Source organism: Strongylocentrotus purpuratus, unplaced genomic scaffold, assembly GCF_000002235.5.
Source record: "Strongylocentrotus purpuratus isolate Spur 01 unplaced genomic scaffold, Spur_5.0 spur5_scaffold_19, whole genome shotgun sequence".
In the NCBI taxonomy this organism is placed as follows: Eukaryota; Metazoa; Echinodermata; class Echinoidea; order Camarodonta; family Strongylocentrotidae; genus Strongylocentrotus; species Strongylocentrotus purpuratus.
Window position 1 is genome coordinate 10,538,996 of NW_022145604.1, and position 19,109 is coordinate 10,558,104.

The 19,109-nt window shown below is 37.1% G+C and overlaps 1 protein-coding gene across 1 annotated transcript in view; it reads right to left on the bottom strand.

Moving 5' to 3' along the window:
• The window catches only part of LOC582696 (telomere-associated protein RIF1), a 43,306-nt gene extending 25,566 nt beyond the window's left edge, over positions 1-17,740 (bottom strand). Inside the window, exons 1-16 of the mRNA XM_030990291.1 lie at positions 17,487-17,740; positions 15,363-15,614; positions 14,482-14,646; positions 13,085-13,226; positions 12,543-12,640; positions 11,629-11,911; positions 10,953-11,091; positions 10,175-10,326; positions 9,452-9,584; positions 8,774-8,926; positions 7,942-8,058; positions 7,276-7,433; positions 6,470-6,553; positions 4,265-4,335; positions 3,591-3,771; positions 2,660-2,764 (exon numbers count right to left, since the gene is read on the bottom strand). Of these exons, the coding sequence (XP_030846151.1) occupies positions 2,660-2,764; positions 3,591-3,771; positions 4,265-4,335; positions 6,470-6,553; positions 7,276-7,433; positions 7,942-8,058; positions 8,774-8,926; positions 9,452-9,584; positions 10,175-10,326; positions 10,953-11,091; positions 11,629-11,911; positions 12,543-12,640; positions 13,085-13,226; positions 14,482-14,646; positions 15,363-15,508 (2,127 nt within the window). The 5' untranslated portion in view covers positions 15,509-15,614; positions 17,487-17,740. The remainder of the gene's footprint in view (positions 1-2,659; positions 2,765-3,590; positions 3,772-4,264; positions 4,336-6,469; positions 6,554-7,275; positions 7,434-7,941; positions 8,059-8,773; positions 8,927-9,451; positions 9,585-10,174; positions 10,327-10,952; positions 11,092-11,628; positions 11,912-12,542; positions 12,641-13,084; positions 13,227-14,481; positions 14,647-15,362; positions 15,615-17,486) is intronic.
• Between the last annotated feature and the right edge of the window lie 1,369 nt (positions 17,741-19,109).

A 19,109-nucleotide genomic window follows, 5' to 3' on the forward strand; every position in this document is an offset into this window, starting at 1 on the left:
ATGTATACATGTACAACTAAATTTGATGTTTTTGTGTTTTTTCTTCATAATTCTAGAATGAAAGGTGGATTGGTTCAATTATAGGGCCTTTCTTGAATAATTACAAAAATTGGTAAGGGTATGAATAATTGAGTTGTTAACTGTACATCTTTTGTGATGCTGTTAGGCATATCGTACCATAACCATAAAGTATTTGTAGACATGCAGAGATTGTGAATTTATAAGGCATATCAGTAGAATTATGATATAGTTTACATTATAGCTGTGTATATTTAAACAAGTTGCTGGGATATTTTGACTTCAGCAAAAGGACAGGGTATGATTTCAGTTTACTTTTAATACTATGTACTGTAGTTTGGTACTCTTTGGTAAATACTTGGTAAATACTGGTGTGAGTTTAGTAAATTTACAGATATTTTATTTTCCTCTTCCATCTTCTCCTTTTGACCAGTTTTCTTCATCTATTTTGGTGCATCATTTTAAAGCCCTTTCATGTTTCATGATGTTGTACAAAATTTCTGGACATATTAATTTCTCTTTCCTTCCTCCTCATTCTTCATCTTCCTCATCTCTCCTTCTCCTTCTTCTTCTGATTAAGTCTGCCTCCTTAAATTTACTGAAGATTCTTGCAAATTATGTGCGTTAACCCTAATTTACTTCCATTCGAGTGCTATGTACATTATGATACAGTTTATATACAAATCTTTACAAGCTCGTGTATAGGCTCGTGTATAGGCTCGTGTATAGGCTCGTGTATAGGCTCGTGTATAGGCTCGTGTATAGGCTCGTGTATAGGCTCGTGTATAGGCTCATGTATAGGCTCATGTATAGGCTACATTTTTGCTTAATTCCTCAACACCATTATTACAATTATCATGGTTAGTCTGGCTTTCTGTTTATTTCTACATTTGGAGGTTTCTTTCAAACAGATCAATATTTTCTGTTTCGAGACAAAAGGGTGTCGACTGTGTGTAAGATGATATGACTATTAAAGATGGATGATATGTCATAATAATGATGACATAGAATTGATATATGCATTAACATGACAACTCTATTCATAAACATACTTGTTTAATACATATACATGTAACATACATGTACCTGCCAACATTTGAAAATAAGAATTAGGAATTTTTAGCAGGGTATGCCTTCAAAAATAAGAAATCGAATTTGCCGTAAAACTGTACCAAAAAGCGAATACAAATTCGCTACTCGATCATGCAGCCATTCAATGCACGCAATACGTGAACTCTCAAATCGCGGCACATAATAAAACAAGAATAATTTTTCTTTAGCACAACAAAAACAACAAAAAATCTACATTTTGAAAATTCTGAATGTTCAGGTCCTAAAAAAAATTCTGGTTTATTTGTAAGGGTTGGCTGGTATGATATAATACTTCTGACATAACCTAATTACCAAACATATTTTGATTAATATAGTTTTGTATAATATATTTTATGATAGAATCATATACATTACTTTTGTATATTGAAGTTTTTATATTATAATGTAAAACAGGTAATATCAACCAGGAGGCTGTATTTCATTTTCTTTGGAATTTAAATCAAATCAATTCAATAAAATTTCAAAATATTTTGAACATTATCAAACATTACTTCCATAAATGCAAGTATGTAAAGTGGAATGTCAATGTTGCTATATGCCTTTTAATACTGCTGTATGATATAAATGCTCTTTTGACAATGTCGCCACGCACATTTAATACGGCTGTATGGTATAAATAAATGTTTCACTTTCTTATTTGTTTCAATAAGTTGTAAGTTTCAAAATGCATCGAGGTGAAATATGTCAAATCTCTTGTATTTGATATAAACATGATGAAAATGTATGCTGTTCTAGCACAATCTAGTCTTTTGCATCACTATGGCGCATGTAAATACATGTAGATACAAAATCCTTATTACTTGCAATATAATATTATTAACTCTGGGTCTCTTGAGTCTATGTGACGTACTAATACTTTTAACCAAGATATTTCTTTGAGCTATAAAGCATTTCCAAGGTAATGTGCTTTGTTACTAATAAAACTTTTGGATTTAAAGTACTCTTCTGGCACTCTTCTTCATCATATTTTGCGTTATCTTATGCCAACACATGGCATTAATTTCAGATACAAGCATAATTATCATGATGTAATTCTTACTGTTGTAATTTTGGACCCCATGGTCTTTAGCATACTTCTACAACACATACATGAGAGAGAGAGAGAGAGAGAGAGAGAGAGAGAAAGAGAAATAGAAAGACAGAGAAAGACAGATAAAGAAAGGAAGAGAAACAGAAACAGAAAAAGAGAGAGAGAGAGAGAGTGAGAGAGAGAGAGAGAGAGAGAGAGGGGGGGGGGGGGCTGCAGACAGGACACAGTCATTATTGTTTGTGCTAATTAATCAATTTTTTTTTAATTCTCTTTTAAATATACCAAAACGGGGGAAGATGAGATTGATGATAGAGAGAGGGAGAGAGGAGGGTAGGGTTGAGATTAATGGTAAAAGAAAGATGAGATTTTTTTAAATATTCGTTTTCTGGTCAAAGCCATGATTCTTTAGGAATAGTTTAAGCTTTTTTTTTTTAAAATACTGTCCAGAAATATAGCTGCAAAGAAGGCTGGAAGGTTGGACATTACTGACACACTTACCTGGGAAAGATCATCGGTGAGCAATCTTTGAATCGGAAACTGCAAACAGGCAATCACAGCCGAGAAATCATGCTCCAGGGAGTCACCTTGATTTACCTCATTCGTCTGAACATGAAATATACAAATCAGAGACAGTCAAGTTATTTTGAAATACAGTCTATTCTGAATATAAGAGCACTCAAATGAAAAACTGTGATCTTTCTAGACTGATGGTCTTTTTATACAGATTATTAATACATAAATGTTTCAATGAAATTTTTTTTTTTACCATAACAAAGTATTTGTAGACATTGGAAAGGCATTAATCCTCATTACCAGGTCCATCGGAGAGGACCTAAAGCCGTCAGCCGTCTAGCTGCTAACTAACAAGCATTTATGCTTTCTTAGTAGTCAGGTAAAAAAAACCACCACCACCATTATAAATTAATAAGGCATATCAGTAGAATTATGATATAGTGTACATTATAGCTGTGTATACTCAATTAGACTACCATTTTACACTCCTTCCCTGACTCTTACAAGTATGGATATCATCACAAACTGAATGTTTCAATAAAATTGCAAAAAGTTTTTCTGGGTGTTTTTACATTGAAAGTTCTACGTACATTCCTCGGTCTCATGCCTCAGTCACACCTTTGCGTATTTGGTTTGCGTATTGCTGCGTATTTATGGCAAGCTGTTTTAACATTCATTCCTATTTGTGATATCAGTAGATGATTTTCTGTTGTAAAGCAACGGTAATTCTTGAACTCAGGAATTTGATTAATTGATGTCAAAAATTCAATTCTTGATATCAAGAAATAGAAATAACTGTTGAAACGGCTTCCCATAAATACGCAGCAATACGCAAAGGTGTGACTGAGGCATGAAGCTGGTTTTAAGAATCCCAAAATCAAACATCAATCCGATTTTCACAATGACAAACCATTACCTGAGCAATGTGTTGCAGTAGAGGGCCTGCCAGCGCACTCCACATCCTCCAGAGGGCGTCCTTGTCAGTGACGGAGTCCGAGACCTTGTCAACGATGGCTATGACGGACTGGCTGAATCCCAGGAAGGTCCCGGGAGACGCCATACCGCACTCGACCAGTCTCATGAGAATACTGAAGAACCTGCAATGGTAGGACAAGAATGAAATAGATAATTAAGTACTTCATGGAAAATTAACTTGGCATAAAAAGGAATATATTTTAAGCAAGAACTACAACTAGCTGAATTATTTGTGAATTAAAACAATTGCCATTTTTGCTCAAGACCAGTCTCATAAGAAAACTGAAGAACCTGGAATGGTATGACAAGAATGAAATACATCATAAAATACTTCATGGAAAGTTAACTTCACACAAAAAGGAATATATTAAGCAAGAACTACAACTAGCTGAATTATTTGTACATTAATACCACAGTCATTATTGCTCAAGACTCATGAGTGGTCTTTATATACACATCTGACTACATTAAGCCCATCACACACTATTCGATCTGAGAATTTGCAATTACATTTGATGTGAACTTTCAAACATCTCAATTCTTAATGATCAATGATTTTAATAGTCATATGATTAATAAAATTAAGATTTTGATGGATTTCATGCTGGTTCTTACCTTTCTTCTGGTTTGGAGACTACTGTTGTTTGATTGAAGAGAAGACTGGTGAGGAACAGAGCTGGTGTACCCTGTAATGAAAGACAAAAACAGAACTTGAAAGCAGAGTGTAGACTATTAATTTCAATATTAGGGCTGCATTTCTGTAGTATCAAAAATAGTGATACAAAAGAAACAAGAATATACAAAGAGTTTTGCAATTACATGATAAATCGCTTTGAAACAGGGTCGGACTCAAAATATTCAGTATTGATGTGCTAGCTTAGACTAGCTTAAATGATAATTTAAACAAATCGTCATTAACAAAATCACGAAAGAATGCTAATGGAAAAAAGAAGAAAACTAGATGGAATTCGACTGCGCGCAGTCGAAAATGATGCCTCCGTCATAGAGCAATTTTACAAACCGAAACGGAAGAAATTTTTCAAATTCAAGTTCAATTGTAATCCATTAACATGTTCTCAGAATATCTTGATTACAAGCAATTTCTCATAAACATATATGACCCTTTGATCTTTGACCTCATGACCTACGTGCTCCAAAATGTAATCAGATTGTTTTCCTATAGTGATACACACTATCACTCAGTTCATTGGCTCTGCAAGATTTCCTGAGTTAAATAGTAATCCATCTGTCAGTTCTAATGAGAATGCGTCCACAAGCTATTTTTGCATACATAATGAGCCCATGACCTTTGATCTTATGAACCATTCATTGGCTCTGCAAGATACATAAATGATCTAAGTTTGGCAGGAATCCATCAATCTGTTCTAATGATAATACGATCACAAGCTATTTTTGCATACATAATGAGCCGCATGACCTTGACCTTTACCTCATGACCCCAAAATCTAATCAGTTCATCAGCTCTGCAAGTAACATACATGACCAAAGTTTCGCAGGAATCCATCAATCGGTTGTTCAGATAACGCGATCACGAGCTGTTTTTGCATACATAATGTGCGCTGTGACCTTTGACCTCGTGACCCCAAAATCTAATCAGTTCATTGGCTTTGCAAGATACATACATGACCAAAGTTTGGCAGGAATCCATCAATCGGTTCTTCAGATAACGCGATCACAAGCTGTTTTTGCATACATAATGAGCCCTGCGACCTTTGACCTTTGACCTCGTGACCCCAAAATCTAATCAGTTCATCAGCTCTGCAAGATACATACATGACCAAAGTTTGGTAGGAATCCATCAATCGGTTGTTCAGATAACGCGATCACAAGCTGTTTTTGCATACATAATGAGCCCTGTGACCTTTGACCTTTGACCTACGTGCTCCAAAATGTAATCAGATTGTTTTCCTATAGTGATACACACTATCACTAAGTTTGAAGTTTAAATCTCCAGTGGTTCTTGAGATATCATGATAACAATCTCAATGTATGGAATTTCATAAGTTGACCTCTGTGACCCTTGACCTTTGACATACGTGCTCCAAAATCTAATCAGATCGTCTTCCTATGGTGATACATACTATCCTTAAGTTTTAAGTTTAAATCTCAAATGGTTCTTGAGATATCGCGCTAACAAACTCAATACAAGGAATTTCATAAGTTGACCTCTGTGACCTGTGACCTTTGACCTACGTACTCCAAAATCTAATCAGATCGTCTTCCTATGGTGATAAATACTATTCCCGAGTCTTAAGTTTAAATCTTAAATGGTTCTTGAGATATTGTGATAACGGTCAAACGGGACGGACGGACGGACGTACGGACGGACGGACGGACGTACGGACGGACGTACGGACGTACGGACGGACGTACGGACGGACAACCCGAAAACATGATGCCTCCGGCACCACCTTCGGTGGCGGAGGCATAAAAAGAAAAAAGGAAGGCTAATGGAATGGTGAAGTTTTAACAAGGAGAAAGTGACAAAATATGAGGGTTGGACTACTTCACCCCAGCAAGATATACATTCAACGTATTAATGAGGAAAAAAAATTGAAACGGGAGAGTCATTTTTAAAACATCCCCGCTTTTTACTGCCGTTTTGAACGGAATCGAGCGCATTTGTAATACTGTCGTAGAGAATATCGCAACTCTATGATCAACAGTGATAACACATTACAAGAGCGCGCGATCGTGCTCATAGTCGTGCATTTTGAGCGCGATCAAGTGCGTGCCATCAGTGTGACGTTGATCACAGGTGGAACTGTAGTTAACAAGTTTAGCAAATGGGCAACTTACATGCATGACACCAGCACTTCCTGTATGATAGCTTGAAGATGATAGTACTTTCTTTGGCAGCTGACTTACAGAATCAAGAAGTTTCTAGGGAGAAAAATATATATACAGAAGAAATCAATGAATAGACTGATGACATGACACTGGAGTTTCACATTCATTCCTTCCAATTATGCAAAATTACTTTTCTTTTTAATTATCATTCCTTGCAGTCAATTATAACTTAACCTTATCATAACTCATGAGGACAGCAAAAATCATGATTTTTCAAACAATTTTACAAAGCAATACAATATACAGTTAACAACTACATTATTCATACTCTTACCAAGTTAAATATGTGAATAATTGATTTGTCTCAATGTATGTTTCCTGAAAATAGTACATATTATAGCTTACATCTGAAAGTATTCAACAAAGGCCCTAATGCAGCCAGTTCATTCCGAGGGAATCTCTTGAGGAATTAAAGTGTATAAACTAGAATCAAACAAATTCTACTTGAACATTTTTGACCAATGCTTGCTTGCTTATTTGATGCATTGTCTGTTCCATAAATTGGCGATCAAGGCTTTCCATCTACTTCTATCACTGGCTTTTGGTAATGTGACATTACTTCTGTTATCAGTCAGCCCAACAAACTAATCCATGTATTTGATGTGCTGTCCCCCTCTGCTTCTCTTTCCCTAAATATTTCCTGTCAATAACCTATTTTCTGTGCCTTGTCTTCTCATCATATGTCTAAAAGACTGAAGTTGTCTTTTTCATCAACAATGTTTTCAAATTCCTGACTTAAATTCTATTACACTCACTAGAACTGTAGAGGGAGGTAGTTGATTAGAGTTAATGAGCGTCGTCAGGTGCTCCACGAAGAGGGTGAAGACGTCGACACTGTCCCGCTTAGATGACCCCTCGACGACCCCTTTGACCTGCTCCACAAACTCATTGAATATCCTCAAGGGAAGGTCACCTGTTTAATTTGAACAATAATCAGGAAAATCAGAGCTAGCTATCAACTTGATGACATCATCTTAAAGGGAGTACGCATATTCACAATGACTTTTCATTAATTAAACACAACTCATCGCCTCACCTATATAGGCGAGCTGATCGGGTCCACATTCAATGTCCTCACCATAACTGTGGCAAATTTGACCCTTGTTAACCAGCAATTTATGGGGGTGCTAAAACCAGAGTTTTAATTGGCGTTTGTGTGATACTGAAAGAGAAAATATTTGTCATTCTACGTTCGTTCAGCATTCCATTGATATAAATTTTATTTTCATCGGATAGGGTCTTTTACGGAATCAGTACAATATGGACAATAGAGATTGAGATGAGCCATAAAGAACCATTAGAATAAATGTTTTAATCTTCATGACACGATTCCCATACCTTCTTACAGAATTTTTGGTATTAGAAGACAGACGTACAAAATAGCTGACCGATTAACATTAACAAAGTTTGATTTCACTCACCTATTGTTTCGTCTTGAAGGAACAAGACATCCATCACAAATGGGACAAGACATGGGGCAACTTTGCTGAAAACACTGGGGCTACTCAAGATTCTCTGGGGCAGTACATCTATTGACTCTGTGAATGAGAGAAAAGAAACCATATTTGAAGTTGAAAGCATACTTGTAACCATGAAGTTGGAAATAGTATGAGGTTTATTTTTATTATAATTCAGTAACATTCAATGGTTTATTTTATCAGTTACTTCATAAGAGGTTGTCTCTGATGAAGAAGCTGGAAGTATCATTTGATGAAAAATACTGGTGATGCATAATAGAAATCTTCCTCCTCCTCCTCCTCCTCTTCCTCCTCATCATTACACCCACAATGCATACCACCATTAAAAATATCACCACCATTACCATCTTCATCAACATCATCATCATATACTCATCATCATCACCATCATCATCATCATTATCACCATCATTGTTTTTATCATTACCACAATCATACTCCTCATCCTCATCACAATCACTATGATCACCACATATATACATGTAACTGCTAGGGAAAATTAATGTTCAAAACAGTTTTATTTGCTTTACCAACACGTTTCGAATTGAAAGAAGTGATATATATTTTTTTTTTTAATACTTTTGACTTTTGAATTGGGGATAATGAATTTCTTTTGAGAACCATTTCCATAATGACCTTTGGCTGTTTGAGTTTCTGAGCAAAAAAAAAAATCCATTCTTTGCTCCCCCAAATAAGTTCATGATGGAAATTCATGGGTGGGATTTGCCATCCATATCACGGAATGTTTCTTCCAACAAACTCTCACAAGACTCACCTGAAGCGTCTCTGGGTGGCTGTTGGATACCCATGATGGCCGCCAACATGCGAACCCCTCTCAGCTGAACAGATGAAAAGGTCTGCTGGGCACCGGAGCTATTCAGAGAGAGGTTGAGGCGAGGTGTGATGGGGCTTGCCGCTGGAAGCATGGCTAATGAAAAAGAAAAATGGAAAATTATCATTTTTTAGAGCGGGACTGCACTTCTAGTGGCTACTTGCGCCCTCTATATAGTAAACAATGCCTAAGCGGTATCCGTTGGTCCCCCATGATCCCCTTTTTCATATGTTAAGTGAGAGCTGATTTGATCAGATAACCACCCGTCAGTGACCATACAGGGACGTCTAATCCCTCCTGGCCAAAGTAGTGCAGACAGGCCTTAAAGAAGTTTATAAAAGAAATGAAAATGTTTACAAAGAATAAGGTAAGTATCTGTGTATCACTTTATCATTGCGAGGACTGCATGGCTTGGAAAAAAAAAATCATCATTGTTTCCAAGACAACAATTAATATCCTCCTCCTCCTCATCAATAATGACACCAGGGACATAATCGATACCCTCATTTCAATCTTGTCATCTCATTTAGTATTCTCTGTATTTAAGAACCCCTTGTCATGAAAACCACCATCATCATTACCATGAAAACAAGGATCATCATTCTCATCTTGATATCATACCTGTTCTAGCCTGAGGGGTGCTGAATCCCTGCAGGAATGGGGGCGCTGTTACCCCTCCTTTGCTGGGGGTCACTACCCCTGCAGCACCGGTTCTTATCGGTCCCAGCGTGCATTGCAGAAGGGGTGCGCATACCTGGAAAGGTAAAAATCATTTGTCCATAAAACCATCACAAATTTAACCCTCACAAAGTTGGTGCCTGATGACTGTTTTACTGTCGACAATAAATTCACTATAAACCCCATTCTGTATCTGCGTATTATGCCATGATATATTTCATCTTCATTTAACATATTTTATTAATGGAAAGTTGTTGGGAGTTGTTAAAGTTTATGAAGTAAAACAGCAGTCTCTGAAGAAACGCAGCAGTATTCTGCACAAATGCTATCATGACTGTACATCATTAATTAATCTAAATTAAATAGTTGACAATTCATTTAAAGCGGGACTGCACTACTTGTAGCTACCACGGTCCCTGTTGATCCCCCATGATCCCCTTTTTCTTATGTTAATTGAGAGCTGATTTGATGATAACTACCTGCCAGTGACCAAGCAGGGAGGTCTAATCCCTCCTGGCCAAACTAGTGCAGACAGGCTTTAATAAGATATTGAAGACACTACTAGATAGTAGATTGAATATGAATAAAGAGGAATTAAGATGATTGATTACACACACAACATGCCCACCAGCATCCTCCTTTGAGAAAAATATGAGCTCTTCTTACCACCGGAAATGTAGAAGGCAACCTCGTCCCCAAAGATGAGACAAGACGCCACCATGTATCCAGCTTGACGTGCACAACACTCTCAAATCGGATACTGGTTGCTAGGAAAGGCTGCATCAGCAGTTTGAGCCTCTTAGCATTGCTAAGGACATCTGGATGAAGAGAAAAATGAATAATGCAAATAATTTATTTATTTGTTTATTTATACAGGTTCGCACATTATCACTAATTTGGTGGTCTTCCATTTTGGTAAGAATAAAACAAATAACAGCAGCAAAAACAAAATAGATAAATACACAAGCATATAAATACAAATTAATTTGGTATCCTCATGAAATAACTGATCATCCAAGAATTATTTAACAATATCTAACAACTGAAGATGAATATGAAGAATAGGTGAGTTTATATGAAAATGTTAATAGTGTGGGGATTTTTCAGAGTGCTTTTCAAAAATAACATAATCGATTTCCAATTTTCACTAACTTTTAGTTGCTTACCTTGCTACCTGTAACATTTTGTCCTTATCATAATAATAATCATAAAAAGTTGTATTTTTGGCAACCATGTCATCTCTGTGAACTTAAATATAGACATATGCAACCTGCAAAGCATAGACGTTGAATGTCAATCTGTCCCATTTTAGATTTGCTATGACAATTAACATACCTCTCATATAATGAAAGACACCATCATTTTCAGAGTACCATTCTTTTAAACACGTAAGAATGATCGTCTAACTTCATTTAAACATACACACACACACACACACACATACCCAGGTCTAGACTGAAGTTATCGATGAGTGCCTGCCAGCTCTTGTAAGCTGCTTTCTTCACCTCAGGTTGTGGGTTCTTGAAGCCCAGCTCTATCACTGTGAGAAGGCTGTTGATCAAGCTACCACCCTTGTGCAGGGACTGTCAAAACACAAGCATAACAATCATTGTATGAGGTGTGTATCCATGAAATGTCACGTTGGAGGGGAGCAGGGGGGGGGGGGGGGGGGGGGATGGGTGGGAGGAGGTGTCGAAAAGCTCAGTGGTAAGAGTAAAAGAGTCTTGGAAAAGTAATGAATAATGAAGCAATATATACTTTTATATCTGATGGAAATAGCCCTAAAACTAATATTCAATTCTATAACTAATATTCAATTAGGCCACATTAAAAAAAGTGCATAGACCTTGTCTATGGCCCCAAACCTTTTAATTTCAATAAGGGTCAATTCACTAAAAGAGAACACATACATATTGTTTCTGTTTTATTTATAGATATTTGTTAATATATTTACATGTAGGTTTAGGACATCTTTAAAAAAAAAAAAAATATATATATATATATATATATATATATATACAGTGTAGGTCTAGGACATCTTTTGTAACCACAGTAAAAAACAAAAATAATAATAAAATTAATTAATAAATTAATCTTTAAAAAAAATTCTCAGTACTCACCTTTCCTAGAATCGTGACATAGTAAGTCCATACTTTCAACATCAACAGTTCATTCCTGGCCCGGAACAACTTAATCATCTCCGTCAGCAGGGTGCTCTTCAAATCGGCAATCAAAGGCCCGGCTAGCTCCGCCCTTGCCTGCACCATGGCAACGAGGCCCAGGTGGGTGGCGTGGACGGCTCGGTCTCGGATCCTAGGGGCCGTGTGGACCAGGTTGGGCAGGAGGAGCTTGCCCCAGCGGGCCGCGTGGAGGGACATGGCCTCAGGGAGCTGCTCCTGTAATCTGGTAGAATGAAAATGGGGTAAACATGGAAAGGGTTATCAACCATGTTAAAGATGCTTAAGCTTGGGGGTATAGTCGTTCAAGACTGAGCCAACAGGTATTACGCTCCCGTACGGATGTACGCATAAAGGGACACTAGTACACACGGGAGCATAATACCCGTTGGCTCAGTGTGCTGCCCTCTATATACGCATGAGCAAATTTAATGTTTGAAAATACAAAGTTAATCCCCATGTTATATTTTTTGGCATGGGAAGACCCATCTTTCTTCCTGCAATAAGATGAACCGATTCATTGACTCGATCCTATTGAACACTACTTGTACACCAAGTTAAATGGTTAAAAGGAATCAAAGAAATTCTGAGCCTTTTTTCAAACTTTCCACACAAGCTCAAACAATTAATGCCAAAGTAATGATTACTGAATACCCAGAATCTTTCACAAATGGCATAATTTTGTTGTATTTCAATTATCTTGCAGCAAACATAAACATAAATTTAGCTCTGTGCATATTTGATAAACTGCTTTGACCTAACTCCAGAATCTTTCACAAATGGCAAAGTATCATCTTGTGGCGAACATGGAACATAAAGCAGCTTTGTACTTATTGGGATATATCGCTTGTATTTACCTGATAATGACATTGATAGATTCATGCTGTACAGTCATTGACTTGGCACTTCCTTCCCCTTGGACAGCCTTCTCAACGCTACACAGGATGGTATGGATCTGAAGAAGCGGGAGAATCCAAATGAGACGATTATTTGCTAACAGTGTGATCAGTCGTGTTCATTAATAGAATTTAGGAGCATATTTCCTTTCAAATAATATGCAAAGTAGAAGAGGAAAACCAGATGATGACATATCAACAATAATTCACTACAGTATCAAATTCATGAGAAGTACTTAAGGTTAGTAGTGGTAGACTTTTATTGGACAACTTGCTTAGCACAGGGCCAGTCAAACACATCTGCTGAGCTGTAAGGCAAGGTACAATGTTAACACATGAAGGTACTTATCTCCTAAGGAACTTCTCATCTATTTGAAAGACAGGGATTTCAAGAATCTTTGACTGACCCTATATCTTACTCCAATAAAACTCTCTAAAATATTACAACGTTTACTTGTACATAATGCAAAATTAACAGAGACAAAAAAGAAAAGAACAATTACCTCTTCTTTAATGATTTCTGGTTTGATATTTTGCTTTGCAAGACACCATAGTGCTCTAGTGCAGAGACTCTTGTCGTCCGTCTTCAGCAAACAATTGCACAATGCCTTTACTACTAGACTGCAATGTTCATCGGTAAATGCCCTGCAAGGATCAAAGAAAGTACACAAAGAATGAATACAATCATGAAGGTAAGATTATTAATCTGAAGAAAGATTTAACCAATTTTCAAAACGTATTTCCAATTAAAATCATCATCATCATTTGATTAAGTCAGCATTTGCCATCTCACAAGGCGTTACCCATGCTCACTCCTTCCACTTCTTCTTGTCTCGAGCATCCTCCTCATTTAGACCAACTTCACTGCAGTCTTTCTTCATCATATATTTCCATGAAACATTTGGTCTTCCTTTCCCTCTCAAGAGCTCAGTCCATTCAAATTTCTTTTCCAATCATAACATACCTCTGAAATCCATCCCAACTTTCAAGATGTTATGTCTGAACTATCAATCAGGGCACAGGTTCACAAACCGTAATAAGTACAAGTGCACCGACATTCCATTGAAGCATGGGTATTGTTATTTGCATGTATTTTAATGTGATATCGGTGAACTTCTACTTGTGACGGATTTGTGGAATGATGCCCAGAAGTCCATAACTCTAATACATCTCCATGCTCCAAATGCAAAGCATGTATCAGAACAAACTACACCTGACACTAGCCTCCATCTAAAGCCAAATCCCTACTCCCTCCATGACCCTGTTTCTTTGACGGGATGAGGTCAAAAGCAAATGTCTCTCTCCACATACCTGCCAACCTTTCACAGCAATGATTAGGAATCTCTCAAGGCAAAATTAGAAAAACAGCCTATTTTGTATACTTTTCACATGGAATGTTTCAAAACAAGAGATGAATCTTAAGTTCAAAACAATGGCTTGAAGGTCAAAAATAGGAATCATTTCTCCAAAATAGGACTGGCTGGTAGCTATAGAGTACCGAAGCTGTGACGTCATAAAAATCTATTTTTAGAATTTCTCAATTTTTTCTTCATATTCCGAAAGAACATCAAAAAATAATGTCCAAATGTCGAAAACCAGTTGAATATGTTAAGTATTGGCTGAGATATGACCATCTGAATAAATATACTCCCCGTGGAACTCAGTGTTATATGCTCTGGCTCTAACACTGAGTTCCCATAGGACATATATTCAATCCGATGGTCATATCTCAGCCAATACTTAACATATTCAATTGGTTTTCAACATTTGGACATCGTTTTTGATGTTCTTTCGGAATATGGAGAAAAAATTGAGAAATTCTAAAAATAGATTTTTGATGACGTCACACTTCACCACTCTATATATGTCCAGCAAATATTGGATCACTTTTTTTGCTTACCTCAAGATGCCTGCTTGATTGAGACAGAAGCCCATGGCAGGCAAAGCAGCTTGAACCAAGGTTGCGTCCTCTGACATCACGTCGGTACTGAACTGACGAACCAAGACGCTGACATCCAGGTTCTCACTGTCCTTGACCTTGGCTGCGTCGTTCTCCTTGAACCAGCTGTAACAAGAGAGGGCGGTATTGAGCTCTGACATCTTAGCTGATCTGGATAGACCATTTTCGTATGTAATCAAATTTAATGCATAAATCTTTGTTAAGAATGTTAAAAATTATTTCAACGACCCGCTACGGATAATTGTATTTGAATAGTCAAACTCTGAATTACATATACCTTACATGTTGCTAAGTAGGACAAAATTTATGGCTTGTCCTATCTAACAACTTATATTTCCATTTCTTTTTCATTCATCCTAAAAATATAAAGTTAATACATGTAAATGTCGACCAAAGATCGCGTTGGAAGTCTCAGGCTTCCAGTAATTTATGATTCATACCCAAAACAAATGTACATGTAAATCCAGAAATATACACAATTGTATGTTTCTTACTTTACACAAAAAATAAAAGGATTCCTTACTTCTCTTTGATATTTTTAGATCCCTGAGCCGATCATACTTTTATGACACAACTCAAAAAAAATATATTGTGTTTCAGCTGACTTTAAATTTTATCATAATTTCATTTTTATGCTAAACCAGGGACCCATTTCACAAAGCCTTTTTTCAATGACAAATGACAAAAATCAGTGACACATCTGCTAATAACCAATCAGAAGCAAGGATTTCACTATCTTATACCAAAAACTGTCATTTGTCACTGATGACAAGTTTTGTGAAATGGGGCCCAGGTTAAAACCTAATTATTCAGCGTCTTACTTGGATATCGCATCATAAGCACCGGCCCTGTCCTCGCTTGCCCCGCCCTCGCTTGCCCCGCCATCTTGCTTTCCCTGGAGCTTGCTCATGACGGTCTGAAACGACGAAACCTCTTCGCCTACATCCATGGCAGCCGTCACCATCATGTTGATTATCTCCACATCAGATTGACGCAGATGAAGCCGAGATGTGACAGAAGTTGTGAATTATAGGGTCTGTACCATGTTGCAACGTGTGAACAGCTTTGAAGATCTGAATGAGAAAAGCATGAACAAAGAGGGTGGGAAAATTAATAATAGGGTGTCTGATCGCGCACCCGATGTTGTGTGCTAAAATTCTTCCCATAGAGATTACACGCATCCCTATGCAGCCTACGTGCAAAAAAAGTCAATTTTTTTTTTTCAATTTGAGATTCAAACCTTTATCTGTTGTGATCCTGAAGGTGATACTCAATAAATGAGTTGTCATATGAAAGAGCAGGTGAATTCCAATATTTCCAAAGGGGCGTAGCCCCCGAAATTCTACAAATATCTTGGTCAAAACAGCAATTTAAACATTGTGTCCTGGCTAACTCTGAGGTTTGTCACTTTTGAGATATGACGCCCCGATCGTTAAGTAGTCCCAGTCCTAAGGAACAATTCTATGTGCTTATATTTTCGCTAGCCCCCAGGGATCACAACTGATAACAGTTTAAAAATACCCTTCTCGCTATTTGGTGGATCAGCTAATTAGGGTGCGTGCGCTCCGCTCAGTCCAAACCATGGTTACATCGCGTAACATCTCCGTGTACGAAAAAAAACCCAAATTCAATTACACATTATAGTGAATGAAAGTATGGGTGGCCGTTCGCGGCATAGAACCCGGAAGTGAATACACGTTGTAGTCAATGGCAATATCGCGGAGACAACGCATGTTGTCTCCGCGATATTGCACGTTGTCCCCGCGATATTGCCATTGACTACAACGTGTATTCACTTCCGGGTTCTATGCCGCGAACGGCCACCCATACTAGTCAATGGCACATATCGCGGAGACAGCGTGGCTCAAGCTGCAAGTCGCGCATTGGCTTAGCAACATGCGTACTATATGCATACGCTTGCATATTGCGCGATACAGCTGTTTGTCTGAATTTAGCAAAACAACATCACTCTGCGTGGACGTCTTTTTCGTCGATTTTGACCAAAATGATATGAATATACCAGCGTTTTGGAGGGGCTGTAACTTTTGATAGAAACATCGGTGAGACATGAAATTTGAAATATATTATTCTGATAACATTTTTTATTCAAATATCAAACAAAAATGGTGAAAAACGATCCCAAATTGAAAATTGAAAAATCGTTCAGACACCCTATTAATAAGGATTCCTCAGTTTGTACTTGTACTTGTAGACAATTCTTTAAAACTCGAGATAAGGTGTACGGTACATGTAGATCTACAAGTACATGTAAGGTTGAAGCATTCACAGATTTATCCCTATGCGTGGCTGGATTAAGAACACCAGCATTTACCATATCGCCCTCTCACAGCGAGCTGCAGAGGAGAAGTCTGGACAAGAAGAATTGGCAAAAGGTAAAGACAAAAATACTTGACTTGAAGTCGTACACAATAGAAATTGGAAGATCCTTAACTTAATTACTTTAGATCGTAAAGTCATTGCAATCATGCATCCACAAGGGGGGAAATTATTAGTAATATTACAATCACACTTTCCACACACACTCTCATGGCATGCTAGACCTAGATACATAGGGCGATTCCATCATGTTCTTCTATTTAGGTCCACTTCATCAAAAAATGAAAATCTAATCATATCAAACTGTCAAGTCATCATGGTCAGTGTCATACCAAGTTAGACTCTCGACAAATCTAGTACCGGATCGGTGATGGAATCAGTCTTGACATGTCATGTGTAAGGGGGTCTTCAACAAATAATTTCTAACAAACATGGCAGAGAAGTTATTGACATGATTGAAAATTGAGCATGCCGACGAATTTCGAGCTCACTGGCAGATGCCTAAATAATTTTTTTTGAAAGCAAGATTACAGTCGCTGGTGATCATCAAATCAAAGAGTAGGGTCTATAAACATAAAACACAAACAAATAACTGTAGAAATTCTCACCTGCCTTAAATCTTTTGCCTGAGCTGAATATCAGAATCTTGCTTGCCAGCTTGCCGTATCAACTGCACCTTAACTGGATTAATTTATGCAGCAATGCAGGCTGTTTTACCGGGCACGTTATCACATGCAAACAAACTATGATGAACGTGGTGGTAGACTTCTTTCGGATCAGTGCTGCGGAGCTGTGCGATCGTCGTGCATTGAACACGTACGGACATTCGCGATTCGCGCGGAATTGCTCAGCTGTGTATTGAGGCGCGCCAAAACATGTCAACAATCACCACGTGAATGATGGGACGGTAAGACCGGAAATTCGTTTTTTTACCCTGGGTTGGGTGGGGGGAAGGGGGGTGGGGGGAAGGGGGTGGGGGGAAGGGGGAGGGTGGGGGTACTCGCTATACTGTATCCAAATTCAATTCAAATTAAAGCTTTATCATTCTCAGTTTTTGTATACATTGGATATTAAACTAATTTCAAAATTATGTTGAACATAGATAATTCGTCCTTGTTTTCACGAAGTGACGGTAGTGAGGAAAATCGTAATGCAAAGTGAATGCATTTTTTTTTTCACTACCGTCACTTCGTGAAAACAGCGACGAATTATTGAGTATAAGAGTATAAGGAAAAACACAAATTAACATACTCATGTCTCACCTGAAATATAAATACAGGGATGATAATAAATTATTTTACTTGTGATACTTCATACAATTTTTCCCCTTTTTCAAATAAAAAGGGAAAGATATGTAAATATAATATGCAACATGATAAGACAATAGGCCCTCGTATACAGTGTTAGTAAAACAAATAAGTTTAAACCTAGAAAATCGCTAATTATTTAAATATGAACAGTAAATTATAATAGGCCTACATCTTAATATAAAAGAGTGTTTTATCCCAAATCATTTTAGTATCATTTCTGTGTGGTATGTGTTAACGCTGGAATGAACAGGAAGCGTGAACACTCTATAGGCACTCCAAAATGAGGCTAAATGATTTGGGATTAAACACTCTTTCATATGATTTTAAAAATAATTAGCAAAATTTGACTCACACGGTAAATATGTTTTTTATGATTACCAAATTTAGATGATCCCGGAAACTCGATCCTATTCCTATTCCAAACTCGTGGGAGACAGTGAGCATCGGAATAAATAATACTTTAATTTACAAAAAACTTTATTATATAGGCCTATCGAGATTAATGATAATGGTAAAAAAAACAATCAATGATCTACTAATTTCTCATATGGTCGTATTTCTATCACATAATAGTATAAAGATAACAGCAATAGGGACTTTTAGATTTGCACGAAGACAATGTGGATTGCTACGGTCGACGTCCTTTTAATGCACTGCGTTGAATGGACGTCACACGTATCAGTCCACGCAAATCTAAAAGTCCCTAATGTAAATGAAAGAGGTACTTACGTCGTACAAAAAAAAAACAATACTTGAACTTTGTATATATTTATACATACATACACAATATACATAATATGTATTTATTTATTTACAAATAAATAAATAATAATAAAGTGGAGAAAGGGGGGTGTAATGTACTATGTTTACGTTGATTTATTAGTTTTCATACAGTAGTTCTATTCGTTTGTCATACATTTC